The 20,310-nt window shown below is 39.1% G+C and overlaps 1 protein-coding gene across 1 annotated transcript in view; it reads right to left on the bottom strand.

The window, feature by feature from the left end:
* The window catches only part of RPGRIP1L (RPGRIP1 like), a 210,623-nt gene that overhangs the window by 94,418 nt on the left and 95,895 nt on the right, over positions 1–20,310 (bottom strand). The window contains exons 12-18 of the mRNA XM_018554730.1: positions 13,950–14,056; positions 13,396–13,446; positions 7,205–7,384; positions 6,916–7,033; positions 4,751–5,203; positions 4,515–4,666; positions 1,437–1,800 (exon numbers count right to left, since the gene is read on the bottom strand). Coding sequence (XP_018410232.1) covers positions 1,437–1,800; positions 4,515–4,666; positions 4,751–5,203; positions 6,916–7,033; positions 7,205–7,384; positions 13,396–13,446; positions 13,950–14,056 — 1,425 coding nt within the window. The remainder of the gene's footprint in view (positions 1–1,436; positions 1,801–4,514; positions 4,667–4,750; positions 5,204–6,915; positions 7,034–7,204; positions 7,385–13,395; positions 13,447–13,949; positions 14,057–20,310) is intronic.

The raw sequence follows: 20,310 nt of genomic DNA, 5'->3' as shown, positions 1-20,310 counted from the left end.
TTTACTATATTAACTGCCTCCGGGCCGGCCGAAGTAGAAAAACGGCCGGCCAGGAGCTCTCTAGATCTGAGCGGGCGTCTCTAGACGTCCGCTCAGACACGCCCCCTCGCGCGCGCCGCTCGGCGCGCGTGAGCGGGAAATTGCCGTTTTTTAAAAACAGGCAGCGATGTTTAGGGATCCCTAGGGCCCCTAATGTCACCTGTGGACCCCAAAAGAAGCTGATGAAGCAGAGATAGCAGAGAAACAAGCACATATAGACGATCGGCGGGCTATGGAGCCGCCAATCGTCTATATGTGAAACACCTGGTAAAGGGTGTTTGCATTGGTCGGGACTTTTCTGCCCGTGCGCGCGCGAGCAGAAAAAAATGCTGCAGTGCAGTCCGTTTTTTTACAACGGGCGGGCGGCAAGTGGTTAAAATCCGTACCAGAGCCCTGGGTGTGGAGATTTAGGGGGAACCCCACAAAAAAAAACCACGGGGATCTGCTGTTGAAGTGGACACATGCAAATTATCTGCAGAAATTGTATACCTGCTCTGCCAAATATCAAAACATGTACTGGCTGTAGTCAATTTTCAGGACCAAGAGATACCCACTTCTGGAAGAAACAATTCAATATCTGGCATAGTTGCATATTTTTTTTTCTTTTTCGTATGAAAAATCATTTGTATAATAGGCTTTTGGACTTCACAGTTCACAGAAAAATAATTGCCATATGGTACAGTTACGCATTCTTTAACATAAGATGGATGGAATCCAGAACAATATATAGCACGCTTAAAGTGATATTAAAGGTTTTTTGTAATGGTTACAACTAGGAGGACCACCTTTGTAAAAAAAAATGCTGTTCTTCTTTTAAAGTTTTTTGTTCCTCATTTTCTAGTGGGTCCCCACACCACTTTGCCTACCGCCTACTGCAAGGGTTCCTCCATTAGCTAAGGGGCTGCTGGGGAGACACCCGTGCGTGCGTGTTCCCGGCCGTGCCTGCAGTAGCTGTATGCATACACAGACACACACAGGCCTGCGGCAGGCCATAACCCTCCTCTCCACCCAATATTTTGATTGATGGCAGAAGGAGTCAGTATCCTCTCCCCACAACCAGGAAGTTCGGGGAATGGAAGATCGCTTCTGGACCGACGACGGTGACAGCAGTGACACAGGTAAGTATGGGGGGGACAGGGGAGAGAAAAAGATACGGGGCAGTTTTTACCCTAATGCACAGATTGCGTTAGGGTGAAAAATGCCCAGACTTCAATACTACTTTAATTCAAAACTTAAAATATTTTGAAATTGGTATATACATGGTTATTTTACATCCAAATGTGATTACCATCAATGGTAGCTCTTTTGCATAAAGGTTTCAATCAAAATCACACTTAACCTTAAAACACAAAAATGACACAAAATTACATTTCTGTTATTCACAGTTGCAAACAAACCTGAAATGCATTTATCATGAGCAAGGGGGATTAGAGGCACCATAGCTTTTCCAGTGTAAGCATTGCTCATTTCTCTGTCATCAAAAACATACAGAACAAGAGACTGAGATTTCAGGTATCTGTCCACATCAGCATTCATGGATAATGGAAAGCACTTGAGGTCGTCAAATTGTGGATTATTGCTGTTTGTAATAGTGTTGGTATAGTGATCGGGAAAATGAAAAAAGGTGTAGGCCACATAAGGACTGGGCTGACTTGTACTAGTTCCAGACTTTAAATTGTTGCAGCTATTTATGGTTATGAACAGTTCAATCAGGTTATCTTCTGTTAAGCCAATGTTTTTGCCTTTACCAACACCTACTGGCTAAAAATAACAAAAAAAAACAAAAACAAAATTTTAATGGCAATGTAAACTATTAACAATTTTGCTCTGAAACAAAGACTGCAAATCATTATTAAAACATAAACCATTTCAAATTATGACAAGTGGCAACATTAAAATGAAACATGTAAATATAAAGAAAAAACAATATTTAATAGTTTAATTACATCATATACAAAAAGTAAACATTGGTTTGTTATGCAGTTGTATCAGAAATAGTTTTATTAATTTTAACACGGTAACAATCCACAGCACACTAGCAAATTCACCAAGGAATAGCTCGAAAAGAAGAAATGGAGGGTTAGGGACTGGCTTTTTCAAAGCCCTGATTTGAATCCAATTGAAATGCTATGGGAGGAATGCAAGGAAACCCACAAGCATCTTGCCACTGAAAGAATTTTGCATGGAGGAGTGTTCAAAAATGTCACCGAGTCAGTGTCCGGGACTAGTGTGCAGTTATGCAAAATACCTACAAGACATAATTTTTACTAAGGGGGAAACCAGCTTTTGAGGCCAAGGGTGTACTTATTTTCTCCACAGTACACCATGACATCTATCAATATTTTTGTTGAATAAATTATAGAAAATGAACATTTTCTAGTATTCCTAATCAAGTATATTGACTTTATCTGTAGGCACTGTTTGAATAAAGATCAAAGGTTTGCCTGTTCACATTTGTTGAAAGAGTACAAGCTTTTTCACATGACTGTATATGCACCTCCTATGTTTTCAAGGTAGATATTTGCAGACAGGACACCCTAACCTGCATATTGGGCATTTTATTCCCGTTTTTCCTTTCCGTAACATGTATCATTAGGTCGACAGGTTATCAGCAACCATAGCAAATATGCAGAGCAAGACAAACAGAATCAATGCAATAGGAGGCACCATGCTTTTAGCCTATTTCTAGCATATCAGCTTTACAAATATGCAAATGCGAACTACAGAAATTAATAAAATAAAAAAATTATACCCATACATATTGTATAAACAGTGTTTCAGTGTACATAGTAAGATTTCAGTGTATAACGGTAGTCCCAATATTCAAAAAGGGGGCTAGGTGCCAACCTGGGAACTATAGGCCGGTCTGATACAATCCCTTGTTTGCCAGGGAAACCACCATAATCAGAAATCAACCACATAAAAAGGTATTTAATGCCCATTAAAAAAAAAGAATTATTCTGCTAGTCCAATATCGCAGCTCTTCGGAATGCAGAGAGAGGAGCATTCTTAGAACTATAACACATAAAGTAACAAGAAGGAGCTCACCAGCATGGTGCAGCAAACTTTTTAATGTACCACTAATTAAAGTAATTCACTCACAATCCTTGAACAGCCTGCATCAAGGCAGAATGTCACTGGAACCCTGGACCTGGCACAAGCCCTCTGGAAACTGAGGCTGGAGTGCTACACCTCTCCCACAGCAAGTAAGGAATCCTGGACTAGGCATGCCAACTGGGACCTGAAGCTGGAATACACATTCCTTTCTGCAGCAGCATGCTGTCTTCCACCAACTCTGTATTGTGACTGCACCTCCCACCATACATTGGAGGACACCTGTTGCATTTCAGGAAAGCCTGAGCCTGACAATATGGAGTAAGCCACATTTACATAAACAGTGGAGATTCCTGATTGGTGGTTATAGTATATCAATTAGCCAGCAATCTTAGAACCCTTTTTTTTATTGGTAAGAAATTATAATACTGTCATACGACCTTTGAGAAGCCATAGTTTTATCTATACAATTCCCTTGCATTTTATTTTATTGTGAATATCATAACGTATCCTCTTTTACAAATTTGAGATTCAAAGGGGTTCTAAGATTGCTGCTTGATTAATAAACTGTAACCACCAATGAGAAATCACTACTAGTTGGGTAAATGCTGCTTAGTCTGCATTGTTGTCAGGCTGAGAAAGGGCAAAGTTTCCCAAAATATGTCTCAGCAACAAGTGTCCTTCAATGTATGATGAGAGATAGACTCATGATACAGTGTGAGTGGAAAGTGGCATGCTGCTGGAAAGACTAGTGTGTGCTCAGAGGGTGTGTGTTCCAGTGCAGGGTCCTGAATTTCTTACCTGCTGCTGGAGAGAGGTGTGAGTGCTCCAGCTCCTGGTCCCAGATGGCATATGTTCAGACCCCAAGCCCAGAATTACTTCTCTGCTGTGCTTTGAAGCCGATGACCTCTATACATGACATTCTGCCTTGACGTATGCTGTACCATGATTTTATTCTGAGTGAATTACTTTTATTATGAACACATTAAGAGGATTGTGACACAATGTCAATGTGTTCTTCCTTGTTCATGGAATGCAAACTACACTGATACATTTCTAAATAGAATAAAAATCAAGAAAGAAAAATAAAGAATTCTCAAGCAGTTACAGTATCCCACTGCCCATTTGTGAAATATTTTCATTTATTTCAATGCACTTTATCCTTCCATTGTCCTCTAAGCTATCTATAACTGTTTGACCTTTAAATATTTACCATTAAATGCACTTTCATTCACATTCCTAAACACTTCATCCATTCATACACAGTTAGAGGTGCATATGGAAGCATGTAAAATTAAAGCTGGTGAGCAGAGGTTCATGGGGAAGTTTAAAATAACTTTAGCAGCAAGTTATTTTCTTGCAATTAATCATATTCTAAATTCTTTATCAGTAGCATTGGTTTATATGGAGAGATTGATTACCTGATAGCTCTGAAATGGATCCCTTTGGTTTGAGGAAATGTAACCCAAAGCTTTCGCTCGTTCTTTGTATAGTCGAATAGCTTGCTCCATAGGAACTTTAAGCCTGACCCAATACTCAACTGTGCCATAATTACTAATGTAATTGTCAATCCCTAAAATAAAAAGCAAGATTTGATTTTCCAAAGAACACCACATTTCTACAGTATCCACAGTAATTGGTCTTATTTGTTACTCACCAATCAATGTAGAACTAGAAAAGATTTCACCATTCTTTTCAAGAATGTCCTGGAACCTTAGCTGACACACAGCTATTGTTTTAAAATCTGTGCCTATTGCCAAATGAACCTCCAGCCTTGCAGTGCTCTTTTGTATATACTGTAGGAAAAAGTCATCCATCTGTACTAGATACTGAGAGGTGAACTCATATGACGGTTGTAAGCCACGCACAATGGGTGTAGTTTGGAGCTCAAAGTCATAGAAAGCATACGTGCAGAAAGTGGCAGGCTCCTGGTCTCCAAAGATATTGGCTACAACTGGAGAGAACACTGCTTTGGATATGTGGATCTCAAGAAGATTGTAGCCCCTCTCCAGATGTACAGCTTCATCAAATTCTTCCACATCATCTTCTTTAGTTATTTCTGGTGTGAATCTGAACTGCTTTGTGCCATATGCAATGTCTTTTAACTGGGCTTCAATACAAAAAACACATGAAAAACATAATATAGAAACAAAAATGAATTAACTGTTGAATATAAATATGCATTACACACATGTTGGTCCTACAGGTTAAGGTGACCATATGCCAGGAAATCTGTTTAATTTAAAGGAACAGTCAAACCTACCTATCCAATAGTTTGTTCATGATAGGGAATACCCTACAGCTATGATTAAGTATAATAATAAACCAAAGCTTCTTATCTCTACTTCTATCATCAGAGATTAATGTAAAGTCACCCTTCCCATCACTTAAGCCTCGGCGAGCCCACCTATAAACCTCATTAAAAGGATCAACAGGGAGGATTTGGAGGTGGGAGTGGTGGGGGCCACAGTTTTACAAGAAAAGTGCAGATTTCTATATAAAATCACTGCTTCTATCTCTGGGTCACTCTGAAATGTATTTTCACCTATGGTAACCTCTATGTATGCTATGTTTAATGTGTGCATGGATGTAAAAATAGGCTCTCTAGATCTGAGCGGGCGTCTTTAGATATCCGCTCAGCCACGCCCCCTCACGCACGCTGCTGGGCGCACGCAAGCGGGAAATACCAATATTTTAAAACAGGCAGCGATGCCCATTAATATACAAGTGATACATCACTTGTATGAGGTCCCGGGATGTGCGCCCCCCTCCGCGGCTCCCCCCTCCCGCTGTCAAGCTGGTCCCGGGTGCGATCCTGGGGCCAGCATACTGCCTCTGTCACAGAGGATCAGAGGGAGGTCGGTACACGACCTCCCTCCGGTCCCCTCTCAGCTGTCAGAATGCGGAAGTGATGTATAATATATCACTTCCGCATTCTTGTGTCACTCTCCAGCTTCAGATGCTGGAGAGAAGCTGATGAAGCAGATCTCTGCTTCATCAGCTTCTTCAGGGGGGTCCTAGGTGACATTAGGGGTCTTGGAGACCCGTGATGTCTCCATAAAGAGGACCTGTCACATATTTTGCTATCACATAAGGGGGTTTTCTTAGCCCCCTATGTGATAGCAATAACGTTAAGTTAAAATAAAAATTGGTAAAAAAAAATTAAGTTTCCCCCCCAAAAATGTAAAGTTACAAATAAAAAAGAATTACAATTTTTATTTGTTTTTAAAGTCCCCCCCATACATACACACATGCAAACAGGCGTCGGGTGCGCATACGTGCGAAAATGACGATTTCGTCCATTACACCGCACGTTACATATCGTCGCGAACGTCGGAATGAGAGCAATAGTTCTAGGGCCATCAATCACTGATAACACTAAACTGATGAGCGGTAAAAGCTTTTAAAGCGTCGTCCTATGGTCACTTTTGGGTATGGTAGTTTTTTTGCGATTTTGCGGGTGCGCGCAATTTTAAAGCATGACATGTTTGGTGTCTATTTACCCGACGTGACCCCGTCTTTTATAATTTACCAAAAATATGGGTAATAATCATTGTTTCCTAAAATAATGAAAAAAAAACTTTTTTCCCCCAAAATTTTCAATAATTTTTCCTTCATATAGTAAAAAATAAATTAAGATTAAATACCACCAAAAGAAAGCTCTATCTGTCCCCAAAAAAGGGTATACAATTAATTTCAGTACAGCGTTGCATGATGGAATAATCGTCAATCAAAGTACAGCAGCGCTGAATACTGAAAAATGGTCCTGGCCAGGAAGGGGGTCTAAACACCTGGTCTTGAAGTGGTTAAAGCAAATTATACCTTCAAGTTTGCGTATACGAGCTGCCCTGACATCAAGCAAGTGGGCATATTGTTCCAGCTTTATTTCATAATCCCGACGCACACCCTCCATCTTCTGTGTAACAGCCTCTACTTCAACCTGTGAACACAATAGGTGTTAGACCCATGTAGAAAAAGTTTGCTGTAGTCATTTCTGAAGCCTTGGATCAAGTAGAAAAAAATGCAGTGTGGCTAGGTTTACAAATCTTGTGTCCTTGAGTATTCAAATAATGCTGTCTTGAAAATAAACTACAGACACTTGATTAGCTACCTGGTAATCTTTGTTGATTTTATGCTGCATTATCAGCATGTTTCTAGTTTTCTCAAGTTCCTGCACAGTTTCCACATGGTTTGCCTGTAATTCTCTTAAAGACTTCTCAAGGTCCTTCCCAACGTCATCCTCCACTTTCTCCAAAAATTTGAGCTCTCCGTTCATCTGTTGCTTCCGTTTCTACAGAACAAAATATAATTTAATTCAATAAAAATACAATACTTTTAAGGTATTTTTTTCTCATATACATTTATATGTGGATACTAAAATAAATACCCAAATCCATTTTTTTTATTATGCAAGGGTTAACAAGCTAACAGGGTCAGCTTTGGATTCTGGAAAATTTAGCACTTAATAATTCACAAAGCAGCAAAGATGTCGATGATTAACAAACTCATTTCTAATGCCAACTAATTATGACTTTATTATGAGTATATTCCGGCCTGTGCTATTGGCCCAATCTGTTTGTAATTGTGATAGTGCCAGATTTAAGTCTAAGCCACATGTTTCATAAGGCTTTTTTCAAGCCACAACTAATTATATTGACAAACTGCACATGCCAATTACAGGGAGTTCCATGGCTGATGAGCAAATCTCAGCAGGAGACAGAGAACCTGCATACTGAAAGCATCACAAAGATATGGAACAGATACTGAATCTGAGTCGCAGACAGCAGTTTTTGTGCGGTCTTCCCCTTATATGATGTGGAATTGTTTTTAGGGACACAAACACATTCATATTGATAAAATAAAGTGCTCTCAAAAGGCAGCATCTGTTACAACTTACATATCAGAAAAAAAAGTTTCATATTGCCTCAAACTTGCTTTTTAGATTTGCAACCAAGTGGAATAAGGCATGCGGCTCCAAGGACACACATGGCTCCCTGGGCTTTTATTGAAAAATACATACTCATGATTATCAAGGTGCAGCTAACGCACAGCATCTTTAAATTCAACTCCAATCATCTGGCAAATTCAAAATAGGAAGTGCCTTTAACCCAATTTTTAACAGAATTGATTACCTATCTTGTACTATCATACTTTTGACTGTCAACGTTTCTATCAGTCTGTATCACTGAGCCCTTGTGTAAAGTTACGAGCTTACAAGATTTATGGCAAAATCAACAGGTAGTTTTTGAACTTATCAAACAGATATAACAGAACAATTTCAATGCTATATTTAACAAACTAAAGTGAAGAAAATAAGAGAAGTTTATTGTTAGAAGTTAAATACCCTTTAGGCATTCAAACTGAAAGAAGTTGGTTTAAATTCTCCTGACAGCCAAGATCTAAGGTTAGAATCTTGAACTAGAATATTAAGAAATATAGACATGGACAAATTTGTTGGTACTCACCGCCCAGAAAAAGAAAAACCTGCAATGTTCTCTTAAATAACTTGAAACCGTCCAAAGTAATTGGCACCCATCATTGAAATCATCCATATTTAAAAAAAAATTAAATCTGATTTTGCTTTTGTTTTTGTTTTTTGGAGTCAACATAATATTTTAAATAGATACAACAAATGTAAATAGCATGGACAAAAATGTTGAGGACCATAACCTAATATATTGTTCTTGTTTGCAAATCACTGCAAACAAATGATTTCTGTAACTCTCAATATGGCTTCTGCACCTGCTAACAGGCAGTTTGGCCCACTTTCTTGAGCAAACAGTTCCAGCGGTTTGAAGGATGCTTTCTCTAGACTGCATGTTTCAGTTCTTTTCATAAGATGTTTGATAGGATTCAGATCAGGGCTCATAGAAGGATATTTCAGAACAGCCCAATGTTTTGTTCTTGGCTATTCTTAGGTGCTTTTACATGTGCATTTTGGGTCATTAGTCTGTTCAAAGACCTAACTCGATCCAGAATTCCTTGATAGTTTTGAGATTTAATTGCACTATGGACAGACCAAGTGACAGATGCAGCAAAGCAGCCCCCACAACACAACAAAGACCCCTTCATGTTTCACAGTAGGCATGATGTTATTTTCTCTGAAAGTTAAATTTTTTTCATCTGTTAACATACAACTGATTTAACTTTCCAAAAAGCTCCAGTTTTGTCTGATCTGTCCAAAACACATTCTCCCAGAAGCATTGTGGCTTATCAATATGCATTTTAACAAATTCCAGTCTGGCTTTTTTAGATTTTTCTTTAAAAAGTGGAGTCTTCTTTTGAGCCCAGTGTCACTCAAAAAGCGATGAATAGTAGATCAGACACAAAGGTACCTTGAGTTTAGTTTGTGTGTCTTTTGGAAGTTTTCCTTGGCTCTTTGTCTCTCATCCAAACTAGCTTCTGTTCAATCTGGGGTCTATTTTCCTCTTGCAGCCATGTCCAGGGAGGTTGGCTACACTCCCATGGACCTTAACTGTCTTAATAATAACATCAAGCTGCTTGGAAATTGTCCAATAGCCTTTAACTTTGACATGCTGGTCTATAGTTTTCTGTTACATATAATTCAAAAGTGCAAAAAAACAAAGTCTATATTAATTTATCTAATTACATAACATAAGATAAGTGCTCTTCTTATCAAGATGTACCATACAAGGTTATCAGTGAGTTCCCATATAACGTTGTGATCACAGTCCTAGTCCATGAGTGTGTTATAGAAAATATGCTGTGCAAAATCCTTAAAATATTTTCATCTGTCCATGTGCTTGCAATTAAAGTACACACCAGTGTATTAAATGATAAATAATGTGCTCTCTGTGAAATCCTTTTCCAATCCAATCACCCCTTTGCTACATATCAATACTCCGCACTCACAATAATGGATTGACCATCAAGTTATAAATGGTCAAAGGCAGCTCAATACGATGAATAAGTGAGTCCAATCACCTGTTTCACATGCCCTCCGTATTCTAGAAAGAAACTCTCTCTTCCCTACTCTTCACTTGTTACCAGATAATCCTCCCCACGGCTCTCCACCACTATTTATCATTCTAGGTCACTTTCAGTATTATAAAGTCTGCTCCCCAAATTCATTAAAGCTCAGAAAGAATATAATATGGGATCCCATAGTGTAGTATGTTAAGGGTGGAGAGAGGTGGTGAGGATCATCTGGATCATCACTATGTTTTATAACAGAAAAGGAAACTTTTTTTTTCCCAATTATTTTGGTCTTTTTTTTAACTTTATATAGTAAAAAAAGTGCTTATTAAATATCACCAAAATAAAGCTCTTGTTTCAAAAAATTATATAAAATGAATTTTGTTACAGTGTTGCATGATGGAGTAATTCAAACTTTTATAGCACTGAAAACTGAAAAATGGCCTGGTAATGAAAGGGGTGTAACATGCATGTAATGAGGTCATTAAAAATGGTATATAGAACATTAAATGAAATATTATAGGGGTATTCTAAAGTGGCTTCATAGTATCTTGTATGAGGTGATCATGTTGTAATACCGTAGTTACAATGCACTACATGGTTGAAACTCATCTATAGACAAAACAAAATTATTACACTTACACACTATCAACTATTTTACTTTTTCTATAACTATTATTAAAATGTAATTTCATATAAATTAGTCTGTTAGCATAGTACAACACAATGTAGACTGAGAAAACACTTAAATAATGCATAAGAACACCTATAGAAGCAGTAAAATTGTTCCATCAGTACTTCTTGGAATTGGAGGATGGGCAGTGACCTAAGAGCTTAATAACGTGTGAACAGAACTGGAATATCACCAGACCCAGAGTCCAAAAAGTATTCAAGCACAGCAATATGAGTTTAAATTCCAGCTTGGATTGGTGTAACTGGCTTTCTTGACAGCTTCACAAGAAAGCATCAAGAGACAGCACAAATAGGAAACAGTAGCTTACGTTTACTGTATTTTGTCAGATTGTGTCAAAATGTATATCCTTGCTAATAAAACATATTGAAGAGAGAAGAACAGGCTGCTGTGTACAATCACACGCAGCACCTGTCCTTCCCGGGGAAAAAAAAAAAAAATGTATATCCTTGAATCTGAAGAAATGAAGGAGCAGCAACATTATGTGGATGCTACCTATCTGCTCTCTCCTCTGGTCAGCATGCTCCCTGTCAGCTTTAAATGCAGCAGAGCTTACTGGCTGGACGGTTAACAATGCAAAAGAAAATATCATCAAACTGCAAATAAAAAGTTTTATTAGAATGCACATCTTTTTTGCCTAATCAGTACAATAAAATGAACCTGACCTAAAAAGTATCTAAGGCAGGCATGCCAAACTCAAATGAACATCAAGCCAAATTGAGTGGAAATAATCTTAAGTGACCACATTATGTTTGTAGACGGCCACAAAAAATTAAAATGTGTAAGTGTGATATCATAGACTTTGGGAGTGTACACTGCACTGCATGTCCAGCAGGAATTGTTAGGGACAACAACGTTTTCTAGTAAAAAGGGATTTTTTTTCGTATAAGTGACAAAAGTATTTTTTGTGCAATTTTTTTACTTTCAGGCTATGCTCCACTTTATTGTTATACAAAAATAAATAAATCAATATAGAACTTAGGTACCAAATATTAAGGACATGTCCAATTCAAATGCTTAAACTACTGAAGTTAACAAAAGAAGCACAGGGACCTTATTAGGAACAAAACGCCAAACCTAAGTTAAAAACAATAGTGAAGTGAAGGTACATTTACTTGTGTTAGTCTTCAAATCAATTCCCATATCATAGGGGGAGACTACTTGGATCATAGCCTCCAACTGTACACATGGTTTTGACTTGTCTCAAATTTGCCACTCCTGCCACTATATACTGCCACCTGGCATTCAACAGTTAATTTTTTAGATCCTTTACCATCTACTTAGGCTTTGATATGTGATGAGAGGGGCTGAGGCATAACACGATGACGGGGTGGCTATGCCCCAGCCGCTCTCATCACATATCAAAGCCTTAGGTAAAGGATCTAAAAATGTAACTGTTGAATGCCAGGTAGCAGAATGTAGTGGCAGGAGAGGTTGGGGCTTAATCTCAACTTGAAGAGTAGCTGAGATCCTGTGTGAAGTCTTGGCCTAGGATACAAGGGGCTGCTGTGTAAGGTCTGGGATCCATGGGGCTACACAGGCACACAGGGACCAATCTGAAGATCAACACTGGTTGCACTCCTGTGTTGTTGTAACCTTGGTGTCTTGTCAGAAATCCAGCAGGATTGTGTGAGGTTTGTGTAACAGGCAAAATGTGACACTATATAGTGGATATTAACCTAGTACAGTGTCTAAATTGAATATTGTGGAAAGAAATCCAAAGTAGGTGAAGCATATCGAAATTACAAGTTGACCCATGCTAGTACATTATTTTCTATAATGTGATTCCAAGGGAGGGCCATCATTCCCAGTCACATGGTTGCATAGTATTTGAGGTTGAATAAAGACACAGGTCCATTAATTTCAACCAGCCTTTCCAAAAGGTATATTGTAATTAATTACAGTCAAATACACATAATAAGCATCATCTATACGTATTAAATAATTAATCTACTCCAATTTAAAATGGTGCTGCTAAAATAAGTAACTATAACAAGTGCCAATTTACCGGTGTTCTTTGCCATCAGGAAGTCATATTTTACAGTAGGAAACAATCTCACAAATTGTTTACTGGCACCCATCTCTTCTACGCCAATATGCTTATTGATAGGCCAGCTCACACAGGAATAGAGCAAGGAATTCTACTGCATCATAGAAGCTTAGGCGGACACTTCCTGGCTCAAATGGTTATTTGTGATGTGCTGAGGAGGAATGGCCACACAAAGAACATAATACATTTGTGCATGTATCTAGCAGTTGCAGGCACACAAATACTGTATACATGTTTGTGTTTCCACATATACAGCTGTAGCCATCTTAATATTAAAATATGGTTATTTTATGTTATAGATTAAATACACTGGATGCTTAGTGGTGATCTTTAAAAAGACAAATACAGACATATATGTCTACAGCACATTGGGAAAAAGTAGGCCATGTTACTAAATAATATTACATATTTCAAAAGTACCATAATATGATAGGTGAGCTGGAAGCTCAAGAACTAGAGGTGAGCCTTGCTGCTAAGTTACTTTTGATGTAATGCTAAAAAATGCAAGACATGTAAGTGTAGACTAGTGGAACTGAGATTTTTCCTTTTTATAACCGACTTTACATATGTCATTTGTGTAAACTTGACAGGTCAATTCAAGACATAGGTAGGAGAGAGACATTACCTTTATGAGCATCAGAGCTTCACTGAGTTCACTGACATCAACATCACTTTCCTAAAGTGGATACAGAAAGAAGGGCAATCAGATGAGCAGAAGTAAATCTAATTTACATCTAGAGCTACAAAAGCTAAAAAGATATTCCAAGACTCTTAAAAAAAATCTAAGTATTCCCTTCTGCATTGAATGAGCCAGATTAATATTAAAATTTAATGCAACATAGTTTTTTTTGTTTCCTATTTTCATACTGGATTTTCACCAATTACTTTGTGTTGTTTTCACATGTTTCAGGGCTGTCAGCATGCAGAAAGAAAATGTTTTCTATTATTTAACTTTACAGGCTGAGAATAAGAAATCAAAGCAGTCTTATGCCTGCATCTTTTGCAAACTTTCTAAACAAGTAGTTAAATTTAGATGACATATACTGTACATCTAAGTGCAATGTGTTGTTACAAACTTTTAACCAATGCAGTGCAAACAAGTTTGGACAGGTGCATTTTTTGAAGATATGGCAGCCACTTTAATGTGTAATACATTAAATGTGTCAAACAAATAGTTACCTTTGTGAAAAATTTGAGTCTGTTCTGAAATTCATCAATCTGATGCTTCTGTTCCAGGCAACGCAGATGGAGTTTCTTATTTTCTTCATCAAGTTTCTCAGTATGCTCTAGCGGTAGAAACCAACATCAGTATTTCTGGTTGCAACATTATGTTTGGAAAACAATTAAGACAACAGGACTTTGTATAATATGATTTTACTTTTACATATGTAGTACATGGGGCCTGATTTTTCATTTCCTGAGAGTTGTTTTAATAACTAAAATAACTTAGCACACAACTCTTCCTAAGAAGTGTGAATAAAATATATTTAGCCACATAATAAACCAACAATGCAAATGTCCAACAGTAATTTGGTGTAATAGGGTTAGTGTGAATGTAATAGGTTTGGTGTGAAGTATGCTTAGCATACGGGTTATTACATTCCTTCACTCCTGTACCCTGGCCTAAGACCAACTAAATTCATGACCTTCTTCTTCTCCATGTCTTCTTCTCACACTGCAGCCAATGTGTCAGTGAAATGCTCTGGACTCACGTCATTAACACTGTCTCCTTTGGGTTCACAGCTGCCTACAAACCAGTAATTCAATGGGACCTTTATACTCTTAAAATACTACATATACCTAAAATACTGAAGCCCATTACAGCTTGCATCTTCTTAGTAGGACAGAATACTTCATCAATGGAAAATTAGGCAAGCCTAATGGTGTGAAAACCACTCAGCAACAATTCCAATTACAAAACCAGAGATTTACATAAAAGCCTTGAGTCCTTCTTTTTCTAGAACCCATGCAATGTTCCATACCCAAGTTATTTTCAAACTCACTTGGTAAACTCCATCAGAAATCTAAGCTGAAATTAGTTACTGGAAATAACACTGGTATTTTTGAAAACAGACATGCAAGCCTTGTTTCAGCTTTTCAACACTATACAAATGAAAAATCCAAAAAATATGACATTGGAGAATTTAAAGGAGAACTATGAGGGGAGTGAAAATTACTCATCCTCATAGTTCGAGCCGACGTGTAACAATGAAAGTGTCACACGTCGTCTCAATAGATCGGGAAGTGAGCAAACACATACCATCGCTCGCTCACTTCTCGATCATCTCCCTCCAGAGAGCCATGACTGTCAATCACGGCTCCTTTCTGGGATTCCCCCCCCTCCGCGCTCCGATCGACCAGCGCTGACTCTAGATAGGTAGAGTCAGCTATCACTCACGCAGCTGGGTGGATCTCGACAGTAATGTCGGGATCCGTCCCGGCTGTGGTCGTCTCAGTATACCTCGATCTGTAGCTCGCGATATACTGAGCTTTGGGTCTAGAAAGGATTGTCACCAACACACCAAAAGTTTTGAAGCAAAAAGTCCTTTATTGACAAATCGCCATCCAATACAAGCGCTTTCGGGGTCTCAGCAGTACCCCTTCATCAGGCTCAGAATGACACAGTAAAGCAAACCATCACCTTTAAATAGACATACCAGTGCATATTAAAAACAGACCACTCCCACCAGTTGCAGCTGGAACACCGTTCTGCACTCAAATGAGGCTCACCTGTAATCCACTAATGTACACAGCGAGTTGTAATGATATGGCCGTTAGCTGGAAGTAACATCAGCTGGTGGCCTAGGGTACAGGACGCTGGCATGCACAGTGGACAAGTAGCGAACTGAAGTCATAAGCACAATCTGACAGTGCAGACAGTGCAGGCTAAAGGCATTCCCCATTAACAATCCACATTAGGATAAGATTATGCTGACATTGGTGGTGCACATATAAGCCCACAGGAGTAAACATGTGAAGCATATTCATATAGGGACACATCATTTAATGTTGTATTGATATATAATCGCACAAAAGAATACATTTGAGCCAAAAGTTATGGTGTCAAGCACACAGGGGAATGTAAAACAGTAGAGAAGACCGTAAATCCTATATGTCCACCATTAAGGACAGTAACATTATTGCATATACATTGATAAAAATCTGGAAACATCCCTATTTGGTCCTCATGAAAAATTATGAGCATGCAGAAAAAAGGCAAAAGCAACACGCCCCAAGACCTTGAGGAGCACGTAGTCGGGCGTGTGGGGGAGGGGGGTGTAGTTGTGGGGGGGAAGGGATGGGTAAGCAGTACGGTACACACAACATTGTTGCAGGTACCATCCTGACTGTTTTTTTGATAAGTACTTCTAGATATCAACCCAGAAAGAATTTACATGGACAAGGTACACAGAGCACTATGCCAGAGACCTGCCGCCTTTCTCCAGCGTATGCTTCAGTATTGCTTATGCTTCAGAATCTGCATTATTTCAGATCAAATTTGGTTCCTTTTCCAGTGTATATCACTGGAGTTCCAAATGTAGCCAGATGACGATTCGCATAGCATATAGGTTTTGACGCCAAATCGTGCTCTCTTTGATGCTATATATTGAATCCAGCTGAGCCTTCCCATGTAGGCCATTAGACTTTCATCTATGGTGATGTCTCTTTCTGGCACATAGGTTTGTTGGAAATTCCTCACAATCATCTGGGATACCTTCCACATTTTTTTCAGTTTTGGGGCGGGATGGTTGGCTTTGTCTGCGAAGTGTAAAAACTTCATGATGAGGGTAAACCTATACTCCGACATGACCGTGCCAAAGAATGGAGTGGCAAGTATTTTATTGGTTGTCCAATACCATTTCTGCAGAGGTTTCCCCACCACTTCCTAAATAATTATTAGGCCCAGAAACTTCCAGATGTCATCTCTGGTCACTGGTCCCCACTTTCTGTTTTGGGAAAACTTCCGATTCAGAGCTGCTGATTGTTGTTTATTGTACCGGTTGGTCTCGGTAACAATTTCATCAATAACCTCATCGGTAAGAAATAATTTTAGGTAGGCCAAGGGGTTGTCATGTTCCACATCTACCTTCCTACCAGATGCTCCAGTAAATGGGAATCTTGGGGGCGCTGCGTGATCCGTACCACAATAAATAGGGCACCAAGTTCGCACATCACTTAGCTCGTGTGCAGAATCCACGCTTTCGTCACTTTCAGTGTCTGGCGACGAACTTCCCCACGCATCGATGTCGTTCAATTCAGTAAGTGATTCCACATCACTATCGCTATTTTCAAGCTGCTCAAAAACCGCTTTTGACCTCAGCTGAAGCTTGTTTGATGTCATGGACGCTCTCCAGTTTTCCAGGCAAATAGAATAGTAGAAGTGCAGGCAGAACACTGGTAATATCTCTAGGGACAAAGCTGAGGTGATATCATTTGTTACAGTAACGTAATAGCACTGTTTCCAATGTATTTCAATGTATTCTGTATGTATTGGGTGCTTTTACGTTTGAATTTCCCGTCGGATCCGCCTCCCTACGACGCTGACGCTAGCGTACACTGGAGACGGATGCCGGCATCGGGTGAAGAAGACGCTGCGGGGATCGTGGGACAAGGCGAGTGTGAATTCAGGGTATTCTCGAGTGTGGCTCGGGGTTACCGCTCCTGGTCAGGAAATGTAACCCCGAGCCACGCTCGGGAATACCGCGAGGGAGGTTAAAGCAGCCCACCAAACCAGCATCTGCATTGTGGTGTGAACATGGCACATAGGAAACAATTGTTTTCTATGTTCCCTAGCATGACTGGTATTGATTCAGTGTTGAAAAATGCTAATGCATCCCTCTATGTATGATTAATAAAAACATAGACATGTCAGGTGTAAAATGCTGTGATTTTGAAATACACTTGCAGAGCATTCACTTCCTGCTTTGTAAGGGCAAAATGACTTAAGTTTGCAAATTAATTGCACACTGGGACTGCCTTGCCATTAAGATGATGATGATGTAAGTGCCAAAATCATTGCATCCTGGGAAGGTTACATCAGCAGAGCTTTTCTGGCAAAAAAAATGTATCTGTAATCTCACAAGATCTCATCGAAAGGCATTTTCCTCCCCTGAGATGATGTGCATGGTGACATATCCTAATCACATGTGCCAGAGTTCCAGGAAGTAAATGGGGAGCTAGTAATCTGCCCTTAGTTAACATGGCCACCACCAGAAGACTTGGAAAGAAAAGAGAAATAAGGTATGCAAAGAATACAAAGCCAGCAATCATCTAGAAGTATCTGTTTGTAGATTGTCATTACTAAACATTTCTAAAGATGTGTTTGTTATTATTTTAAAGATATGGGTAAAAGTCCGCTTTAAGGAGACAAACACTGGGCATAATCAGAGAATTTAGTTCCTCTTAGGTATCACATAAGATTTAAACTAGTCTTGAAAGATTTTACATCTTTTTTCCTTTATGGACATTTGGCCAAAATTATAGTGCTTGGTCAGATCATTTAGTTTTACAAATGAGATTTAACAGTTTTCTTTATGTGAAGGAAAAAAACTGAAGGATCAAAGACACCTTACATATTTCTGAAGTACGCAATAAAAATAAAGGAAATGTAGAGCAATATTTTGTATTAAGTTCCTTCTACTAAATATATCCCCTTCACTGCCTTGGAAAGTATTTAAGGTAGTCCTTGGGGTAATTAATTTCACTATGCTCCAAAAAACAAATGATGGCAGGCTATAGATGAATATAGATGAACTTACTAAGTTGAATGATTGAACATAAAACATCAAATTGTGCCATCAGCCATAATTAAGAACAACATGCAGGAACACAATTTCCTGCACATTTAAATAACAGACACTGAAAAAGTTATATTTTGGATTACATTCTATTTCCACTTTCACAGCCAAATTGGGATAACACCTATTTATATTTCTTACATATTCCCATTCACATAAAATAAGATAAAACAAATATTTAAACAAATGCTCCTTTCAGTTTAAATTGCTTTTACTTGGGTTAGGGTTTTTTATAGGGATGTCCCGATACAGGGGATTTTCACGAGTACTTATACTCATGAACATTTCCCATTACCAGAAGTCCGGCCGCCCGAGTTCCTGTGCTTGCTGGGGAACTCAGGCAGATGCCTTTGACAGAAGCCTGTTCGGCACCACATCTATTCCTCTCCGCAGAGAGGTACAGCCTCACACCACCGGACAGCCTTGGAGCCCGGCCTCCACCTGCACCGCACGGAGAGACTGGCACCCACATGCAGACCTGGCGAGAACTGCATGCAGCCCTGGTGTGACCTGCACCGCCCTTTGAGCCCAGCACCCACATGCAGCCCTGGTGAGACCCAAACGCAGCCCTGGTGAGACCGCACACAGCCCTGTATAATTGCTGTATAATCATGGATTGATGGGATCGATGATTATACAGCAATAGAGAATGGCAACCAGCCATAGAGGAGTACAAATCATAGCAATCCATGATTGCTGCCTGTCATTCTCCATTGCTGAATAATCATGGATTACTGAGATGTGTGCTCCTCTATAGCTGGTTGCCATTCTCCATTGCTGAATAATCATGGATTAAATTACAGTTCTTCATGATTATAAAGAAAATGCCCCTAAAATCATATCTGTATTGTTTTAGAAAAAAATGTCACATATCCCTTTCCCTGCCAAGGACGTATGGCATACGGCAGAACAAAAAGTTCCCGGCTGGCCAAGTCAGTATGCCGTACGGACCTGGCATTTACAGTTCTGCTATAAGCTCATGGTCGCTATAGCGACCATGAGTTGCTGTCATCCTGTCAGTTTTCGGATGACAGCAACTCTGTGCGCTGCCGAACAGGGGATCGAAAATATCATTGATATTTACCGATCCTCCTGTGCAGAGCAAACACCAGAGTGATCGTCTGATCCCTCCGTTGTTTGTAAATAACTGGGGAAACATAATATGTGTCCCCAGTTATGAATGAACAGGCTGTGATTTACATCACTTCCTGTTCATTCATGAATGGGGAGTAGCACTCACTACAGAGGCTCCTCCCCATTCATAAATTGGTGATAGTAAATATTTTTTACTAATATCTGTTTCTGAATGAATGGGAAGCCTCTGTACTGAGTGCTTCCCATTCATTGAGTGCTGGGGTTGCAGAAAAAGAAATTGAGGACTCTGAGTCCTCAATTTATTTTTCCATTTCAAAAGGCAAATGCCAGGGGTCTGTTTAGACCCCATATATTTCTCCGTAGCCCACACAACAGTAAAAAATAAAAAAAATTAAAATAAAAAAAATGAATTAAAAAAAAATAAAATATTAAAATAAAAATAAAAAATGTGTAAAAAAACTAATAAAAAAAAGCACAACCCCTCCCTCCCCCCCCCAACATAACACACACATATTGTGGTGCACACCATGCACATGCGCTGCAGTGCGTTGTTAGAACGCATCGCAGTGCATGATCTTTTTTATTTATTTTTTTTCTTTAAAAAAAAACATTAAATTAACTGTGGCAGCGCATGGCAAAGCTTTGTG

The sequence above is a fragment of the Nanorana parkeri genome, unplaced genomic scaffold, assembly GCF_000935625.1.
Source record: "Nanorana parkeri isolate BGI_ZX_2015 unplaced genomic scaffold, ASM93562v1 scaffold170, whole genome shotgun sequence".
In the NCBI taxonomy this organism is placed as follows: Eukaryota; Metazoa; Chordata; class Amphibia; order Anura; family Dicroglossidae; genus Nanorana; species Nanorana parkeri.
Note: the sequence above shows the minus strand (reverse complement) of the source record. Positions and strands in the feature narration are given on the sequence as shown.